Source organism: Fulmarus glacialis, unplaced genomic scaffold (genome assembly GCF_000690835.1).
Source record: "Fulmarus glacialis isolate BGI_N327 unplaced genomic scaffold, ASM69083v1 scaffold50007, whole genome shotgun sequence".
NCBI lineage: Eukaryota > Metazoa > Chordata > Aves > Procellariiformes > Procellariidae > Fulmarus > Fulmarus glacialis.
In genome coordinates this window covers 1-16,643 of record NW_009222286.1, presented here as the reverse complement: position 1 = coordinate 16,643, position 16,643 = coordinate 1, and the positions used below count along the sequence as shown (strand labels likewise).

General features: G+C 37.8%; 1 protein-coding gene across 1 annotated transcript; it reads left to right on the top strand.

Moving 5' to 3' along the window:
- The first annotated feature begins 1,822 nt into the window (after positions 1-1,822).
- GNG4 (guanine nucleotide binding protein (G protein), gamma 4) lies at positions 1,823-9,090 on the top strand. Its single transcript, XM_009581395.1, has 2 exons — positions 1,823-1,918; positions 8,962-9,090. Exons 1-2 carry the CDS (start codon positions 1,823-1,825, stop codon positions 9,088-9,090), a joined length of 225 nt encoding a protein of 74 aa, XP_009579690.1.
- The last annotated feature ends 7,553 nt before the right edge of the window (positions 9,091-16,643 follow it).

Genomic DNA, 16,643 nt, shown 5'->3' with positions numbered 1-16,643 from the left:
AGCTACTGTGTTCTGACACGATTTTAGTTCGTCAGAACGCACGCAAGGGGGAAATGTGTGTTCCGTTCAAATGACACACACGTGTACAGAAAACCTGTTCTTTGTCTTGGCATATATTAAAGCTCTTGTTTTATTTGGCCGAATTAATATATTTTAAGGTAGCATTTCCCCTGCCTAGTCTTATACAAGTGCTGAAAAAGATTGTTTTGCTGCTTCAAATTAGTGTTGAGCATTCCACCATCCCATTTTACAGCACAGGTTACTGATTTTAGAAAGGAGAAGAAACAGCTATCTTTGCCTTGTCTTCGAACATCTGTGTTTTGTGAAATCAAAGCAGTTAGAAAGTTATTCCTCCATTCTTTTTTTGCTCTGGATTGTGTACTTCTATTGACTCTAACGTGCTTAAGACATTGTATATACAATTTTTTTACAAGAGCATTTCCTGTGTCCTACTTAATTTCCTGTTTGTATCTCATACCCCAGTGACTGGATCAGGTAAGCTACTGAGGTTCAAGAAGGGAAATTTGTGTAGTTTAGGTGTTCACTTCTTGTCCAGAAATAAGCTGGAAGTATTCATTTTGAAAGACCTGAGCCTAAAACTCTTCTGGCAGCAATACGAAAAGCCTCCTCTTGTGTGTTTTCTCCTGTGTCCCATCTGCTTCTCACACCCTGTGTCCTTTGCATTGCCTAACTTTGTGTTGGTTTCTAACACTTGGTGCTAGACTAAACTTGCCTTGGGTGGCACTTGTGGCATGCCATATATACAGGACCATAGGTGAGTGTTTTGGCTGATTGAAACCTCAGCACCTAGTCTTACTAGGTAGTATAACTAGTCCAGGAGCTGTCTAGGTTGTCTGTATCCTATCTTATCTTTCTTTCCATGTGGACTTAGCCCAACTTCCAGTGACTCCAAAATAGTAACTGTTACTTGTGCTGGACCAGCGCTGCATAATAGTGTGAGCGTGAGGTCTCCTAACACGCAGACCGCCTAGGGCATATATGTTGTAAGTTTATTCAAGGTTTGAATGTAGTCATCTTGACTAATCTGGTAACAATGCTGAGGACTGCATGATAACGAGTTGACTTACCCTCAAGCCCTCAGGGAGTAGCAATGCAAGAAAACCAAACACTGACATACCTTAATCAGATGTCCCTTCCCATGACCTGCAGATCTCTTAAAAAATGATGCATTCTTACACTGTATAGTATACTGTACTGGTTTTTCGTCATCTTTAGACTTCACTGGGGATGTGTAAGCAAAAAGTGGGAAACCACTGCATTACTTCTTAATCTGCTACTTCATTTCTAAACTCCTTAAATCTATAGTCAGAATTTTGACTCGTTCTCTATCTTAAAATTTCTCTCTCTCTGATGCTTGGTGAGAGCAGCGTGGCATTCATTTCCATTGTGAACATTTCTGAACTTGTTTTCATGTTACTAGGTGTAACTGGGGTATGGAGCCAAACTGCGTAATGGCTGCAAGGCCTGTTTATGAACAGCTGTTCTGTGTTGGCAATCTGAACCAGAGCAACCATTTCTACATTGAAATGATGGCCATGTACTCTGCATTGATATGTTGTTTGCAGAATTCAGAGTGAATACTGGCAGTTGAGGACGCAAATATGTAATGCAATAAGGTGCTATTGAACAAGGGAACAGAAATAAATGGTGTCTGGGTTGTATTTGTGTCCTACAGCCTGGCAGTGTCAATGTGGTGGGCGAGGGTTGGTTAGATTTCAGATAACTGTCTTCTCACTAATTGCTGTATTTGCTACCTGTACTTTTAAATTGTCTCCACTTTGTCTCTTCTAGGAAAAACAAAATGAAGGAACTAGTGTCAAATAGTACAACCAATATATCTCAAGCCAGGAAAGCTGTGGAGCAATTAAAAATGGAAGCATACATGGATAGGATGAAGGTAAACTTAGACTTATTGTTGATATTTTGAATTCACTTACTACTTTGTGGTACAGCCTCCCTTTAATATTGCAGAAAGACTTGATCAGCTGAAATCAAAATTCTGTGTTGAGCTATAAAACAATATTCAGTACTGTGAATTAGTTATGTACTAACTGCTTGGCTCTAGCGAAGCGATTTTCAGACTGGCTTCTAGTCTGCTTCTGTATGAGTGCCTTTTCCATCTGTCAAAAGTGGTATTTTGTGAAATATTTAAAATCAGCTGGCAGATGCACAGGTGCTCTTCTTTGTCACCTGTAGCTGAATGTAAGTGCAGCTCAGGTTTCTTGGTGGTAGGGTAAGCTGTCCTTTAAGAACTGGAATAAGTCTTTAAGATATTGCAATACTTTTGAATAATGATGAGACGAACTGAATTGCTTTGCTTTGTTTTGTTTTAGCACAGACGTCACTGCATAAAAAATATGTATGATTGCAATGTTCAGTTATGATTCTTCACACTTGATAGCCTGTTGTATGTGAAGATTTGGTTTTATCATGCCTCTAAATGTATGTAGATTAAATGTTTTTAACTAAAGACACTATTAAACAGAGGTTCTCAACATTTTTAACCAGAAAAGCCTGTGGAATTATTCTTCCCTGTCATTCTGCCTTCCACTAGGCTAAAATTTTGTGAATAAGTCAAGCACCTAAAAACTAATAATGTCATAGAAAGTTTTAAGAAAGCAATGCTCATCTCTTTTGCGCACTCTCTCTCTCTGCCTCTGAAAACAGGGAATAATTATTTGGATGAAAAATCCAGTCTCTACAAGTAAGAAGAGTTTAGAGATGGGAAGACTAGAAAAAGGAATGCATTTAAATAATTAGTTTTTCTGCACACAACTGTAACTGAGTTGTTACAAACTGTAACTGTTTATAACTGAGATTACAAACTCAGTAAGACAGTTTAGAAATGTTGTACATTAAATTCTTCGTATAGTCTTAACTCGGTTTGTCCCTCCATCCTGTGTGCTGAAATCCTGCATGTAGTCAGCATGGGGGCAGTAGTATATAATTACGATTTTTAAATAGTATCAGATCATAAACTCACTAATTAGGTAGTCAGAAATATTAGTGCAATTCATATGAGTAGTCAGTCTTGCTTTATATGAATATATAAATTTCAGTTGCTCCATTTTGTTGCAGTTTATAGCAATGTCTTGTAAGACCACTGAATTTGCAAAACTACAGTTTCTATCTTGTATAGTGTCTTGACAAATTCATCACATAATAGATGCGTGTTCACAGGGACAGGTATTTCTATTTCCTTCAGTAAGGGAAGGTCTGCCTTTTCAGTGTTCAATGGGGTTGGTCCCCCGATTCAGGTCATATTGCAGCTGCATGAACAACAGAACTGACAAGAAGCAGCAGGTGTGCACGAGCTGCACAGGAAAGGGTTGGGAAAATATGGCCCAGTTTATTGGAATTTGAAATTGTTGATACTTAGTAGATTGTCTTAAACTTGCTTTTATAGAATCAGTGATAACTGTCACATACCACATCGTTAGCGGAGTTAGGCAGATAGCTTCATTAGTTAGATGTATAAAGTTCTTAATTACATATGTAAGAAAGACATAGGTTATTTTTACAGTTAGTTTAATTAAAAAGAACACAGTTATTAGCAACTGTGGCAGACCCAAAAAACAGGTAGCTGGGAAGTGCAATTATTTCGCCTTTCAAAATAGCTTGGGACCAAAAAGGCACCAAAGAAAATCTCGTGTGTTTCAGTATTCTCAGGGTTTCTGTATTAACATAAACCATATATGATTTGCAAAAGGTTGATGTCTTAATTTCTAGATTTTCTTTGAACAATTATATGAGGGATTGTGAGAAGAGATTGGTCGGCTTTTTATTCCCTTAAGATCTGCTTTGCCTTTTCATCTTGGAAACAGTTAAGTGTGTGTTCCACTATAGCCAGATTTTACTGAGAGATTTTCCCAGTGGTTTCAACAGGAGATTTTGAGTTCCCAGATCATAACTGTAAAGGTAGAGAAATGAACTTACTTCCTTTTTTTCTGGTGTTTTGCATCTGCTTAAACTAGTTAGACATTTAACAAAAGATCAGTGCTTTCCAGATAATTTAATTAAACACTGTTTTGCAAGTAGCTATAACCAAGTGGTTAGTCCCATAATAAACAAGACCACATTGTTAGCATTAAAAAGGAAATTTATAAGGTGCCCTCATTATTGACTAGGGAGATCAGAAGTTCCAGCTCATTTTTCTGCTACAAAGGCATTTTGTTTTCCATGCATAGTAGCTGCTGTAACCAGCAAGAGTTAGGTCTGCTCAATTAAAATCTTGTAGTTAGAAGTATGTTGATAGTTGCCCATTCCCTGCTGTGTCCTGGATTTTTCAACTGATTTGAAAATCAAGTCCTATAACCAGTCAGAGTAGCAAGCAATGCAGTGTTTTGAAGTTCCACGAAGACAGCTCGCTGTTGAGATGTGAAAGAAACAGGACAACTTAAAAGGAGAGGATGAAGTTATTGGTGTGTTGATCGGTAGCTGGAATGAGTATTACTGTGGTGGGTTTTTGTAAACTGTAAGAATCCTGGAAGGTTCATAAATTGAACCTGTCTTCTTCCCGCAGAAGGAACAGCTAGAATTATAATGGAGAAGTCGGTAGAAAGCAGGAGGCGCAGATTTCAAGCTAGGAAACATCAAATGAAATCAGATGAACAGTGGCCTCATGACTAGCAGAATAATGCGTCTTCCAAAGATGCTAGCAGTAAAGTTGAGAAAGCAAAAATAATATTGGTGCTTTATCAGAGTTGTCCCCAGAATAAAGCACTATTTAATCTTCTCTTTGCGAGCAGAAAAGCAAGAAGGAATGCTCTGACATTTAAGAATCGTGGTGTATCAGTTGTTATTCCATTTTCTTTTTTCTTAAGAAGGTAGAAAATATTCCTAAATGGTTCTGAATAGTGTTGGGAGATAAGCAGTGGGATTGCCAATAAATGTGTGTGAATCTCTTTGTTTTAGATGTAAAGGATAAGCAGAGTGGGTGTCATAGCAAGGATGGTAATTAGTCACAATCCATGACAAGACAGATGACATAGTAATTGCAGCATTTTGCCCTGTCATTGAAGCTTATAATTATTAGTGCAGCTAACAGGATTATATTCTAACTTTGGCTGGTTTTATCACCTCTGTTATTCTGAAATATAATGGTAAAATTCCACAGTCCTTCTGAGGCTAATTCTTTAAAGCACCGGGGTTGAGTGTTTTGTTGGGTTTTTTCATTTTGGTAATTTGACAACCAGATGTATTTTTCACTACACAGAATAAAAATAATTGTATAAAATGTGAGATTGGCGTGATACGTATATACTCCGTCCCCTCTATCTATGCACTTTAAAAGATTAAAAAAATTGAAATGTTAACTTTCTGTTAGAATTCATCAATCAAATTCCAGTCTGATTTTATTCTTTAGCCACTTCTGCAATATGTATAAATTACTTTGAATCTGCAGACCAAGCTGTATTGCATAGGAGAGCTGAAATGATAAATGTGTTAACGTCATTTGAATATTCAAATTACATGCATTTATTTTAATTCTTGATAAATGCTATTCTGAAACTGTCCAGCAGCATTCAGCTACAAATAAACCTAAAGGTGAGTAAATGCTATGGTAGAGTGGCCTTCATTTATCTTCCTCCATGACAAATGGGATGATCAGCACGTTATTTTGTATAGTAACAAACCACAGTATTGGCCATTAGGCAACCTCTGCGTGCTGACATACGCTAAAGCAGCCATCTCTGCTGTAGCCCTAATGCGATGCTCATTGCAGAGGTCTTCCGCCACTGTTGTTCTGAATAATAGCACTGAGCAGGAAACTTGCTGGAGGCAACATTGTATTTTGCTCTTTTTTTGGCCACTGTTCTGACTTTGCCAACTCTGCTCACAGCCACAGGAACCAATGTTTTCATTGCTCCTGGAATGTGATCAGCTAACTTAACTCCCCTTAGTAAATTCCACTGCACAAGCCTGAGCTACTCCAGTTTAAGTGAAGAAATGGCCATAATTCAATTTAGAACCACTGTAATCCCAATGGGAGGCTTTCTCCTCCCTGAACCTTTTATTTTTTTAAAGGATGAATATACATGGCCTAGTACAGGCTGGGAAGTTTAGTTAGTGACAACATGCTGAAACGTGATCATGTTCCTCAGCTCCTTGTTGCAGGTTTATTTTCTACTAAATTGTACTATGTATTATAGTTTGTCTAAAAGCAAACTAATTTGTGAATTAAACACTGTGATGTTGAATAAAGTGCTTGCTGTGCTTCATGATGTTTGGCATTCCTACCAGCACATTAGAGGACAAGTTAGATACAAAAATTTATATTGTGCTTTTGCTAGTGAAAATCCTTTTTGTTATATGATGTCAAAGCATGGTAACACATAGAGAAAGGGTTAGAAAATTATATTACTGAGTTTATTGCTTCTAAGAATGATGACTGAAATTGTACTTCTCTTGCATTGAACGAAAAGCAATATACTCAAGCTGATGCCACTTACCCATATGTGGAACAAACAAGATAGTTACAGGAAGGTCAGTCTGTTGAAGTCCAGCATTGGTTCTTTGCTCCTATAGGGTCAATCTACTTAAAAGGATTGTTGGTTTCATGAATAAAATAATTTATTCAGTAGCTTAATAATTGAAACTGAAATGTGCTGGGCATCTCTAATAAGCCCTGTCTCTGGGACCCAGAGAATTAGACTAGCTCTCTGTTAGGTTTTATGGCAATAACGTTTATTATGACATAGCACTGAAAATGTCATTGAGCTTTTTGTGGGCACCTGTGGCTCTGAGTTTGAATGCAAGAGTTCAGGACCAGCTAATAAATTAATTAGAGCATAGAACTGCCTTAATTTGAGACATGCAGCTGAGCTTGAAGGACGATAGAAAAGTGGAAATGTCTTATGTTAAATAATTATGAATGTACTGGTGATTGTCATTACTTGAAAATACTTCTCCAAAATGCTGTGGTGGTACATTCCTCCTAACATTACTGGAAACATGCTAACCTCTTCTTCAGTGGATGCATTCTATGCTAGTTTATACTTTGCTGAGGTACAGCATAGGTCATTAGCAAAGAAAAGTATGTTTGCTGTCTTCTGATCTTTCTTGGGCTTGATGGGAATTTCATAGTCTGTCTACATTGTGCCTCTCTTTGGAGAATCTACTTTTTAAAAATTCACAAGTAAATTTAAATGAAAATTGGGAATATGGTAGGATTCCTAAGGTTTCTGTTTGGCCCTTACAGTTCTACCTCCCTAGTCCAGACAGTGCCCTCACACCGTAAGCCTCCTTCTTTTGTCATTTTTTAGCAGGTAGCTAATTGAAGTATGTCTGAAAATAACTACAGTCCTTTCTTTGTACTTGAAGTCTGTCATTTTCTGCACATTTTTGTTTGACCTGCTTCTCTTTTGAGAAGCACTGGTCCTTCTGAATATCTCTGCTGATTTGCTCAGTTTAGTGCTTGGTCTTCTGCTTTGCATTGGTCCAGCAATCTGTTGTTCACATGTAGCGTCTCTGCCCACCGTTTTGTCTTACAGGCAAATTCAAAGGCAAACTAATTTTAAGTAACCTAAACACCCTTGCTTCCTCTGCTAGGAGGATAGTCTATACTGGGATGCCAACCATAGGTACTTTATGGGTTTGAGCATTCTACAAAGGCATGTTTTAGTGGATATTTAAATAATAAGTCGTCAGTTATTTTCTTCCAGAAGCTGATTTAAATTTCATGCGAATCCTGATCCAACAGACATTGACTTCATAAGTCTAATCTGAAGCCTACTACAGGCTGGATGTGTGCCAAAGCAAGCAGGGTATGGGGAAGCTAAAGCTAACAGTGATGACACATCTGCTAGAAAAATACCAGAAATCCGATTTGTTTTTCCTCTTCACTATAGTTGTGCAAACATGCTGACCTCAGTGTTTGACTTGGGAGAAGCTGTCATGGTGCTCAGAGAAAAGGCTTTTTTGTAAAGACTTCCTATCTCATTTTCTCAACTGTGTCATAATATTGAAAACACAGTAATTAAACAAAGCAGAGAGATACAGATAGCTGTAAATATCTTGCTAACTGAGCAGAACAAAAATACTTCATATATACATTCTAAATTCTTGAAAAAATAAATGAGTCACAGTGGCCTAATGTCACCAATATTCTTACGGCACAAAGCTGGTTTTAGCTGCAGCTGAAATGGTTTAATATTTCATTTTTCATTTAATGCAAAATATCTTCTATGCCAACACACTAACATTTCTGTAGGACTTTTCAGTAAGCATAAACGAGCGTTCTGAATTTGGAGACTTTAGAATTGCTCATTTTAGAAGTATAAAAATATTAAGATAAAAATATTAAGGTAATGCTCAAGTTTAATGCTGTGAATAAAGTACTAATAATAACTTACTAAGCAGAAGATATTAGTCTGACTTCATTGAAAAGAGCAGTATTTAGCTTAAATGAGAGCTATGACATATGATGATCAAGTTTTGCTCCTGATTTATTATTTCTTTTTAATCCCACGGTCATGTGCCTAAAGAACTTTTTGTTTGTTTCTTTGTTTGTTTTGCATTCAGAGGAGCAAAGGGTAGAGTGAGTGAGTGTGGAAGAGTTTACAACCTTGCTGCTCTAATGACTGGGAATAAGAGCTGAAGCAGGCAGCCTCTACAGAAACATACGCTTCAAGGAGAATCCCTATTGCTTATGGGCCATTAGCATATACATGTTCTAATGAGTGTATGCTCCTGACCTTCCTTCTGATGGAGAAGAATAGCTGAACACAAATGTCACTATGTTAAATAAAAATTATATAAGGAGTACTAGGCCTACTAAGAGCAAATTCAGAGTTGTGGTCTCTAGTAATTTGAAGGATAAACCAATCTACTCCTATTTTATGATAGCCTCCATTATCATACGTTATATGAAGAATATTTATGCAATGCTGATTGATTCAGAATTAAGTGTTACAGTAGTTGTCTCTTCTTTTCTCTTAGGTATCCAAGGCTGCAGCAGATTTATTGGCATATTGTGATGCTCATATTGGAGAAGATCCCCTTATTATTCCAGTGCCTGCCTCTGAAAATCCCTTTAGGGAGAAGAAACTCTTTTGTACCATCCTTTGAGTCAGTTTTCCATTAAAAATGTCTTCTGCTACAATTTGGTATCAGTGTTGCATGCTTTTAGTTTTAGAATTTTTTTCTTCAGCTATCGATACTTAGCCTATAACTACAATATTTTTAGAAGGTAGTTACCAGCATTTTCTGGTAAAAAATAAGAATTTTTTAAAAATCCTAAAAAATTCAAGGTAATCCTTATCTTTAAGACCAATGTACAAGTTTAATTTCAGTTCTTCATAAAGATTCTTTTGGTCTTAACGAAAGTATTGAGTACAGTATCAAATTGTAGATCTCTTTGCCAGTCATAGATTTTTCTGAGACGTAAATGAGTCATACCGATTCTGAAGCTATTTTTTACGTTCTTATTTTCTTTGGAAGGTGAATTTAATTAATTTGCCTTTAAAAATTTATATCTAAAAAGAGTAGTGGACCTTTCCTCAAGTAGCACTATTTAGGAAAAAATGCCAGTGATTTACGATGTTTGGAACGATCAGTCTTATACACTAAGTGGTGTTTATAAATATGTTTTGTGAAGACTGTAATCAACTTGACTACAAAACCAATCTTAGTAAAGCAACATTGTAACTACAAGCAAAATGAAGATGTATAGTTACACACCAGGACTGCATCAATAAAACTGTAGAAAAACGTTGCTGCTTGTATCTCATTTTGAATGATAATGATTTAAATTATTTTAGAAAGTAAACTGAATTGTAATATATCGGCTGTTCCTGAGGGTCTTCACTGAGGGTGTAAATCTGTCCTGATGACTACAGGATGGGGGATTACATTTTCTAAGCAGCTCTATACATGCTTTTGCCCATGAGAGCAAGACTTTATGGGGTTGGAGAGTAATGGTAAATGAATGTTGTTCTAGAATGTGCAGCGAGACCACTGTGCCATCGACAGCCACTAAGTTTGTGTATTTTGAAGCCACAGATTAGTCATGAGGTAAGTTATCAGCAAGTAATTTGTGGAGGTTCTGGGAGGTTTTTTGTTTTGACTTTGTTTAAAGTGCAGCGAGAGGAAAAGAATGAGGTATGGAATATGACTGATCTGACATCTTCATTAAGTAAAATTAAGCTCAATCAAGGCATCTGATGGAAACAACTGTTGCATTATTGACTTTTTTTTTTTTAATTCTTCTCCTTCAGAAAAAAAGTGAAAGCTCCTCTCCGGTCTGATACATTAGGAGAGTTCCCTCACTGCAGTACTTTATATGTACAGTGCGTCAATATACTGGAAATGTCACTCCTTGGAAATGCCTGTGAAGTGAGCCCCGCATGTAAGGCGGGAGACAATTTCATTGGAGAACTGCACTAGTCTGACTGAGTTGAGGCTCTGAACAGCCACCCATAATGGAGCATGCTTCCTCCGCACAAACTTGTGTTCCATGAGCATCTTAAATACTTGCAAGGCAAAGACTAGCTGAGGAACTGAGGGCCTTGGGATATACTTAAATGCTGCATTTAGATGCTAAAACAGGGCAATTTGGTGAATGAAGACGTTTGCATTTAGCCCAAAGTGCACATACCTGCTCGAGCTTATTTTTAGCAGTTTCCATCAATGTTTGTTGTACTGTTTTGTGCAGTGGAAATATAAGATATCTGCACTGTACAAGTTCTGTTTTCTTTGCCAATCAACTTGGATAATGTGCGGTGCCCGACTGCATTCAGCTGTCAGTCTAGTGACACGAGACAGGTGGCTTTGGACCGTCGTTCTGCTGCAGGCCAGCTCGTTCACCATGTCTGCCTAACATGGAACGTCCATGTTAATTTAGTTCCTGTAATATTATTGTAAAAAACCAACATTCTTTCTAACCAATAGGTTTTTGGGATGTCTTTCATGTAAAAGTTTGTTTTTTAATTTGGCAGCTGAAGAATTCTGTGGTCTAGTAGCCACAGAGCTGCTTCACAGTAGCTGTTCTGAGAAGCATTCAAATGTCTTGACCAGGTCTTGTCTTGGCTAGGTTCGTCCTTGGTTCCTATTTTGAAGATTTCAGCTTAAGATTCCCATTCCTAACTTTTAACAAAAGTATTTCTTAAGGCATGGTGTGTTCAGCTTTTTTTTGGGAGGCAGAAAAATAGGCTTTAGCTAACTGAGAAGCTATTTTATTGACAGTGAAATAAAAATGGCTTTCTGAAAATATTTGTTGAAAAGGAGCAACAAAATGCTTAATAAGGTTCTTTAGGGAATCCTTCCTACACGGTACATGATTTGGTAACTGCTCTGATCACCATGGCAACATTTTCATTTGTCCTTCTGCATGTATGGTTTTAACTGGAACAGCAAGGGAGGGAATATAGGGCATACAGCTTTATTCTCTAAGGCTTTGTAACAACTTGCATTTGTGGCTCATCATTAACATTCCCATCTAAAATAACAAAAACGCCACAGCTTATTACGGTATTGCAAACAGCTTGCTTTCTGTTTCCAATTAGCGTTAGCATCTGAGGTTCTGAGATTCAAACATTTCACAGTAGTTTTGAGCATTGCTAGTTAGAAGAGCTGCATTTACAAAATCCAGTAGTATTTTTCAGAAGAGCTGAATGTCATTGTTTTGGACTTAAGGTTTTTCTCCAAAATTTTTCCTGAAGTAGTGAAGGTTTTGGACCTCTTATGTTTTTAATAGCTGGCTCCCATATTTGTGGTTTCTTTCATCAGTTCGTAACTTAATCAGGTAAAAAAAATTGTATTTATTAAGATGGTTTAATGCTTCTAGTTTTAAAAAAGAAAACACATGGAGTACTGTAAATTGCATATTTATTTTAGCAGATGTCTATAATGTATCTGAAGAGGTTAAACTGTGTAAGCATAACTCCTTAGTGGAAAACAGGAGAGCTTTCTCTAATATCACTGGGCCTTATTTATCAATTCCTTGAATGAATATGTACTACTGGCAAATCACTAATTTGAAGGGGGGAAGAAAAGGTGCAAGGGGCACACCTGGAAGATCAGCAGTTCAAAATAATTGTAACAGCTTTGGATCACATAAGAATATATGATTTTATTCAAGAACACCATCAAAATACTGACTCTCTGAAGAGAATGGCATCATCTGTTTTTTTTATGCCAGGTTGATCCACAAATCAATATTTAAAACCACAAATCAATATTTAAAAGAATGTCTTTTCCTCCAGTCCCTCCAAACCATAAAATGTCCCTGTCATTATTATATTTTTGCTTTGACCTTTGAGGTGGTTTAGATAATCTGCTATTGAGTTTCATGCTCAAACATCTTGCCTCAAACTCTACACAAAAATATCTGAAAATTCTTGGACATTTTTCTAAAAACAAATATCATGAAGTATAGCATGATTTAAAAAAAAAATGACCTCCAAAATGTGGTTTTGTCTCACAGTAAGATATCCTGTAGGCTGAAGCAAAGAGTTTCTATTTTCATCAAACTTTATTCGCACTAACTTCAATGAAAACAAGACCAGGCTTGTTTACCCTCCTCCCGTTGTACTCTTCTCTGTCTCAGTTTTATTTCATATGCCATTAAGCTTGTCACTTTTTATTTCAGGCTCAGAAAATAATGCATGCTCACTGCTAGCAGTGTGAGTTGGTGCTGTCATCTCACGGAATGAGAACTTCGGAACAGAAGTTGGATTCAAGGAGTTTTTGACATACAGTTAGCAATTCTTTCTTCGTATCCTAGTGCTTGCTGCTCTGATGAAATGAGACTTCCCGATGGTGGATTATTGGTAAATTATAATGTATCAGTAGCACTGTGGGGCCGGCTGTTTTGCATTCCTCAGATTAATCTCCTTGGTTTACCTTGAATTTGAAATGTTACCATTTCAATACTGAAAACGATTTCCCGCCTTTCTATTACATACCAAATTCCCCTTCTTTGCTTCCTACACCATGTATTAAATTAGTAGTAGGGTGCTTGGCTGGTGCTAATAGTCAAGATTTTTAAGCTAGCCTTTACAAAATTGTGGTCAAAAGAGGGGAAAAAAGGAAGGAAGTTTAAATTAAGCTATTTTAGGTCACACCATAGATTAAAATAAATACAAACTTTGCTGTCAGTGACACAAAGGTAAATACAGGAGGTGTTGCCAACTGATTCGGAAGGACATTGTAACAAAGTATTTTTGCAGTGACTTACAATAGGATCAGCTCCAACAGAAGGAACACTCAGAACACTCAGAACAACGGTCTGTAAAGGTGCTTAGTAAAGCCTGGAACTTTAATATAGCAGTCATTTAACCAGTTGGGTTTCTGATATCGAAGGAGTAACAAAAGATGTACTTTGGGAGTAGTTGATTATATAGTTTTTCCTATCTGTTCATTGTATAGGGGTAAAAGTCTGTATACATAATTGTCCTAGAAAATGCCATAGTTATGTCTCTCCTTTGGGTCTGCATCAGAATCTGGATTTGTTTCTTCAAGGAGACTAAAGAAAACTTGGGGGAGGAGTGGTTCCTAAGAAATAGAGGTTTCTTGTACTGAAAACTAGTAATACTTAAAGTCGTAAGACTGACTTAAATAGTACTGAAATGTGTGGAAAATAGTGGGCAAAATTATCAGAATAAGTGCTATATAAAATGCTACAGGCACGTGCATATTTAATCTTTAGGGAGAATGGCATTTGGAATAAATATTGTACATTTGCATCTAACTGAATTAAGCTTCATAGTACTCTTAAATTAAGTACAGCCATAAATACCAGAACTGGTATGGGAACAACTTTTCTGTCTGTTAGAGGAAGATGTATGGCTGAGTTTGTCAAGTACATTGACACCACTCACACTTGTGAACAAACAAAACGAGCAGCTTTACCCTAAAATAGGGTCTTGTCTTTTCCAAATTCCTATTACAAGTAGAAATTGCACAGAATCGTCTATTACCGCCACCTACTGACAAAGTGATAAACAGCCGACTGAAACAAAAAAATCAACATCAACTAGAAATTACCTCAAAGGGGGATTTTAAATTAATACACATACTCTCAGAAACAGAGAGCCAGAACTTCTGTTTTCATGGTCTGCATGGAGTAAGGTATCGCCTGTCACTGTGGTACTGCTGGGGTGGGATTCAACCTCACGCTTCAGTTCCAGACTTCTCAGTTTAGGCAAAGATGAAAGTCAAATACATGATAGGTCAGGTGTCTAGCTAAAAAACACTTTAAAAGTTGTGGAAATCTTTGGGTGTACCAGTTGGAGTTGCTGAGTACTTCCTTCTTGAATTTCATTTTCCAGTTTCACATGTAACTCAGAATGCCTGTTCCTCGTTGCCACCGTGCCACCGGTTGCACTTACACTTTTGCCTTTTGCTCCCTTGAGCAGGTGCTGTGACGGCAAACAGCAGTGAGGCCTGGCTCTAGGGCGGAGGCAGGCCCCCCGCGCAGCGAGCCACTGATAATCTCTCCTGTTTGCCTTCCCCTTTGCAGAACTGTGCAACAGCTTTCATGTGGCTGACTGCTGCACTATTCCTTCACACTCAAACATTGCTCCTGGCTGCTGGGTTTTTTATTTCAGGGTGGGTTTTTTTTCCAATTCTTGGAGTCTAGGCCAAATACTTTCTCGTATGCCACAGCGTAAGTATATGGCCAGAACAGAGCTTAGGCCACCGCTGACGCTTAGAGTAGCCTTTTACGGAAAATGCACTAGGCATGGTGTAAGGACGTGTTTCAAAAGACCACCCATTCCACAAAATCTATTTGTTGCATAGCCTCTCACTGTACCGTGTCCTGTTGTGCCTTTGAACTTTAGGCTGCACACTTGAGCCCTGTATTCTTTGTATAGCATGCTCTAAAGAAATGTGCAATTTTTTTCAATTGAAGGAAGGGATGAGCCAAAGAAAAGAACCATTGTGACTTTTTAAAAACCTTTCAGGTAGCAGTGACTTTAAAGATATTTACAGTGTAACAGCCTCTCTCTGCAAGTGTGGCTCACATGACTTTTGGCTGTAAAATTATCCTTAACTTTCTTGTTGCAAGGACTGTTCACTGCCATGGTTCTTGTACTGCTGCTTGCCTGAGAGGTTTCCCCCTGGAGAGCTTTTACACTACTCATCAGAACACAACACAGAGATTTCCAATATATCTGTAGTGCTGATATATAAATATGTTTGTCATATCCTTAAAGGATTAAGTGAAAAAACTTCAGATGCTAAGATTCTCATGAAGAAATACCTAACAGAAACTTTGAGAATATAAGGAATGTCATAAATACTAGCTTCTCTGAGGCCTTTTCTTCTTTCTCAGACAGCACATACATGTTTTGTTCTGGGAGTTTGCTTCAGACTCTGGAAAATAACCAGGGAGCAACTATGAAATATGTATTCATGAGAAATTAGAAGGCCATAAAAGGCATTATATCTCTTTACAGGTCTGCCTATACCAGCTAAACAAATACTTGCAACAAGGATGTGAACACATTTGAGGATATTTAAACAGAAACTGAATAAATGCAAAAAATACATTAAGAGATCATTAAAGAAGCTAAGTTAAGCACCCATTTAAGAAATGTCAGAGTTAAATTTGCTTATGCATCTTCCATTTGCCTCTCTCATTTGTATGCACTACTATTCCAGATTGCCATTGCAGGAATTCCCACAAGGCACAGTATAGGCAATGCTCAGTTAATGAGCAGTTACTCGATACTATTTTGGTGTCTTTATTCATTTTGTAGCCCCAGGCCTGATTTACTCACAAATTTCTGCTTTCAGTGTAGAACTATTCCCTGATGAGCTTTTCTGTCGTGCTCATCACGGATTGCTTTACGAAGTATTTCCACAGTATCCTGGAGGAATGCGAGGGTGGAACTATTCCCATCTTGCAGCGGGAAGCTGAGGCAGAGCCTGAACAGAATGGGTTGAGATTGTCAGTACCTGCCTCTTCAGAGTACTTAGCTCTTTCAACATCTCAAACAATGTTCCCATTTGCTCAAGCTTCAGCTACGAAGCCTCAACTCTACAAACTGGAATGACTTTTGCAAGTGAAACGCTCAGAAACTAAGGGAAAAAAGCAGCGTGAAATGTTTAGTTTCATGATTTTCCTGGTATCGCACAGAGGCAATGACAGAACCCAGTTCTCCCATGCAGCAATGACTCTCAGTCTTGTAACACTATTTCGTGGTCCCACCTCATTCACCTCGCATCTTCTGCAACAAATGAAGCGGCCATCTGGTGCATTCGCCAGCAGAGCACGTCCATCCTAAAGCAGGGTAAGCACATGAGGGGAAAATAGCAGCAAGTCATGTAAATTTTTTTTTAATGAAACATAGCCTGAATATTATCTATCCAATGATAGATTATAATGAAACGATAAATAATATGTGGCCAATCTGCTTTGTAATCCCCCCAACAGCTTAACTCTCTACCAGGCATGTGATTAAAAAGCGTATCTGCTGTCGTAGGTCTCAGCAGGACTTCCTATAAACCTTATTGTCTTCTGTACCCGCATCCTGAAGTCTTTGTGCCACTTGTTAAAAATAGCTGTATATTAGCTGCACATGAAGTAGCACCAGCCCCATCAGCTGGCTGTTGCCTGATTATTGGATATCGGGTGGTGTTCCACCCAAAGGCAAAAGCTCAGGGAGCGAGAGGGT

What these genes read in the sequence shown, in the direction of transcription:
- GNG4 (XM_009581395.1), top strand. Translation starts at nt 1,823, where the DNA reads ATGAAGGAACTAGTGTCAAATAGTACAACCAATATATCTCAAGCCAGG. An exon ending in CATACATGGATAGGATGAAG is followed by an intron (nt 1,919 to 8,961) that starts GTAAACTTAGAC and finishes CTTTTCTCTTAG; the next exon opens with GTATCCAAGGCTGCAGCAGA.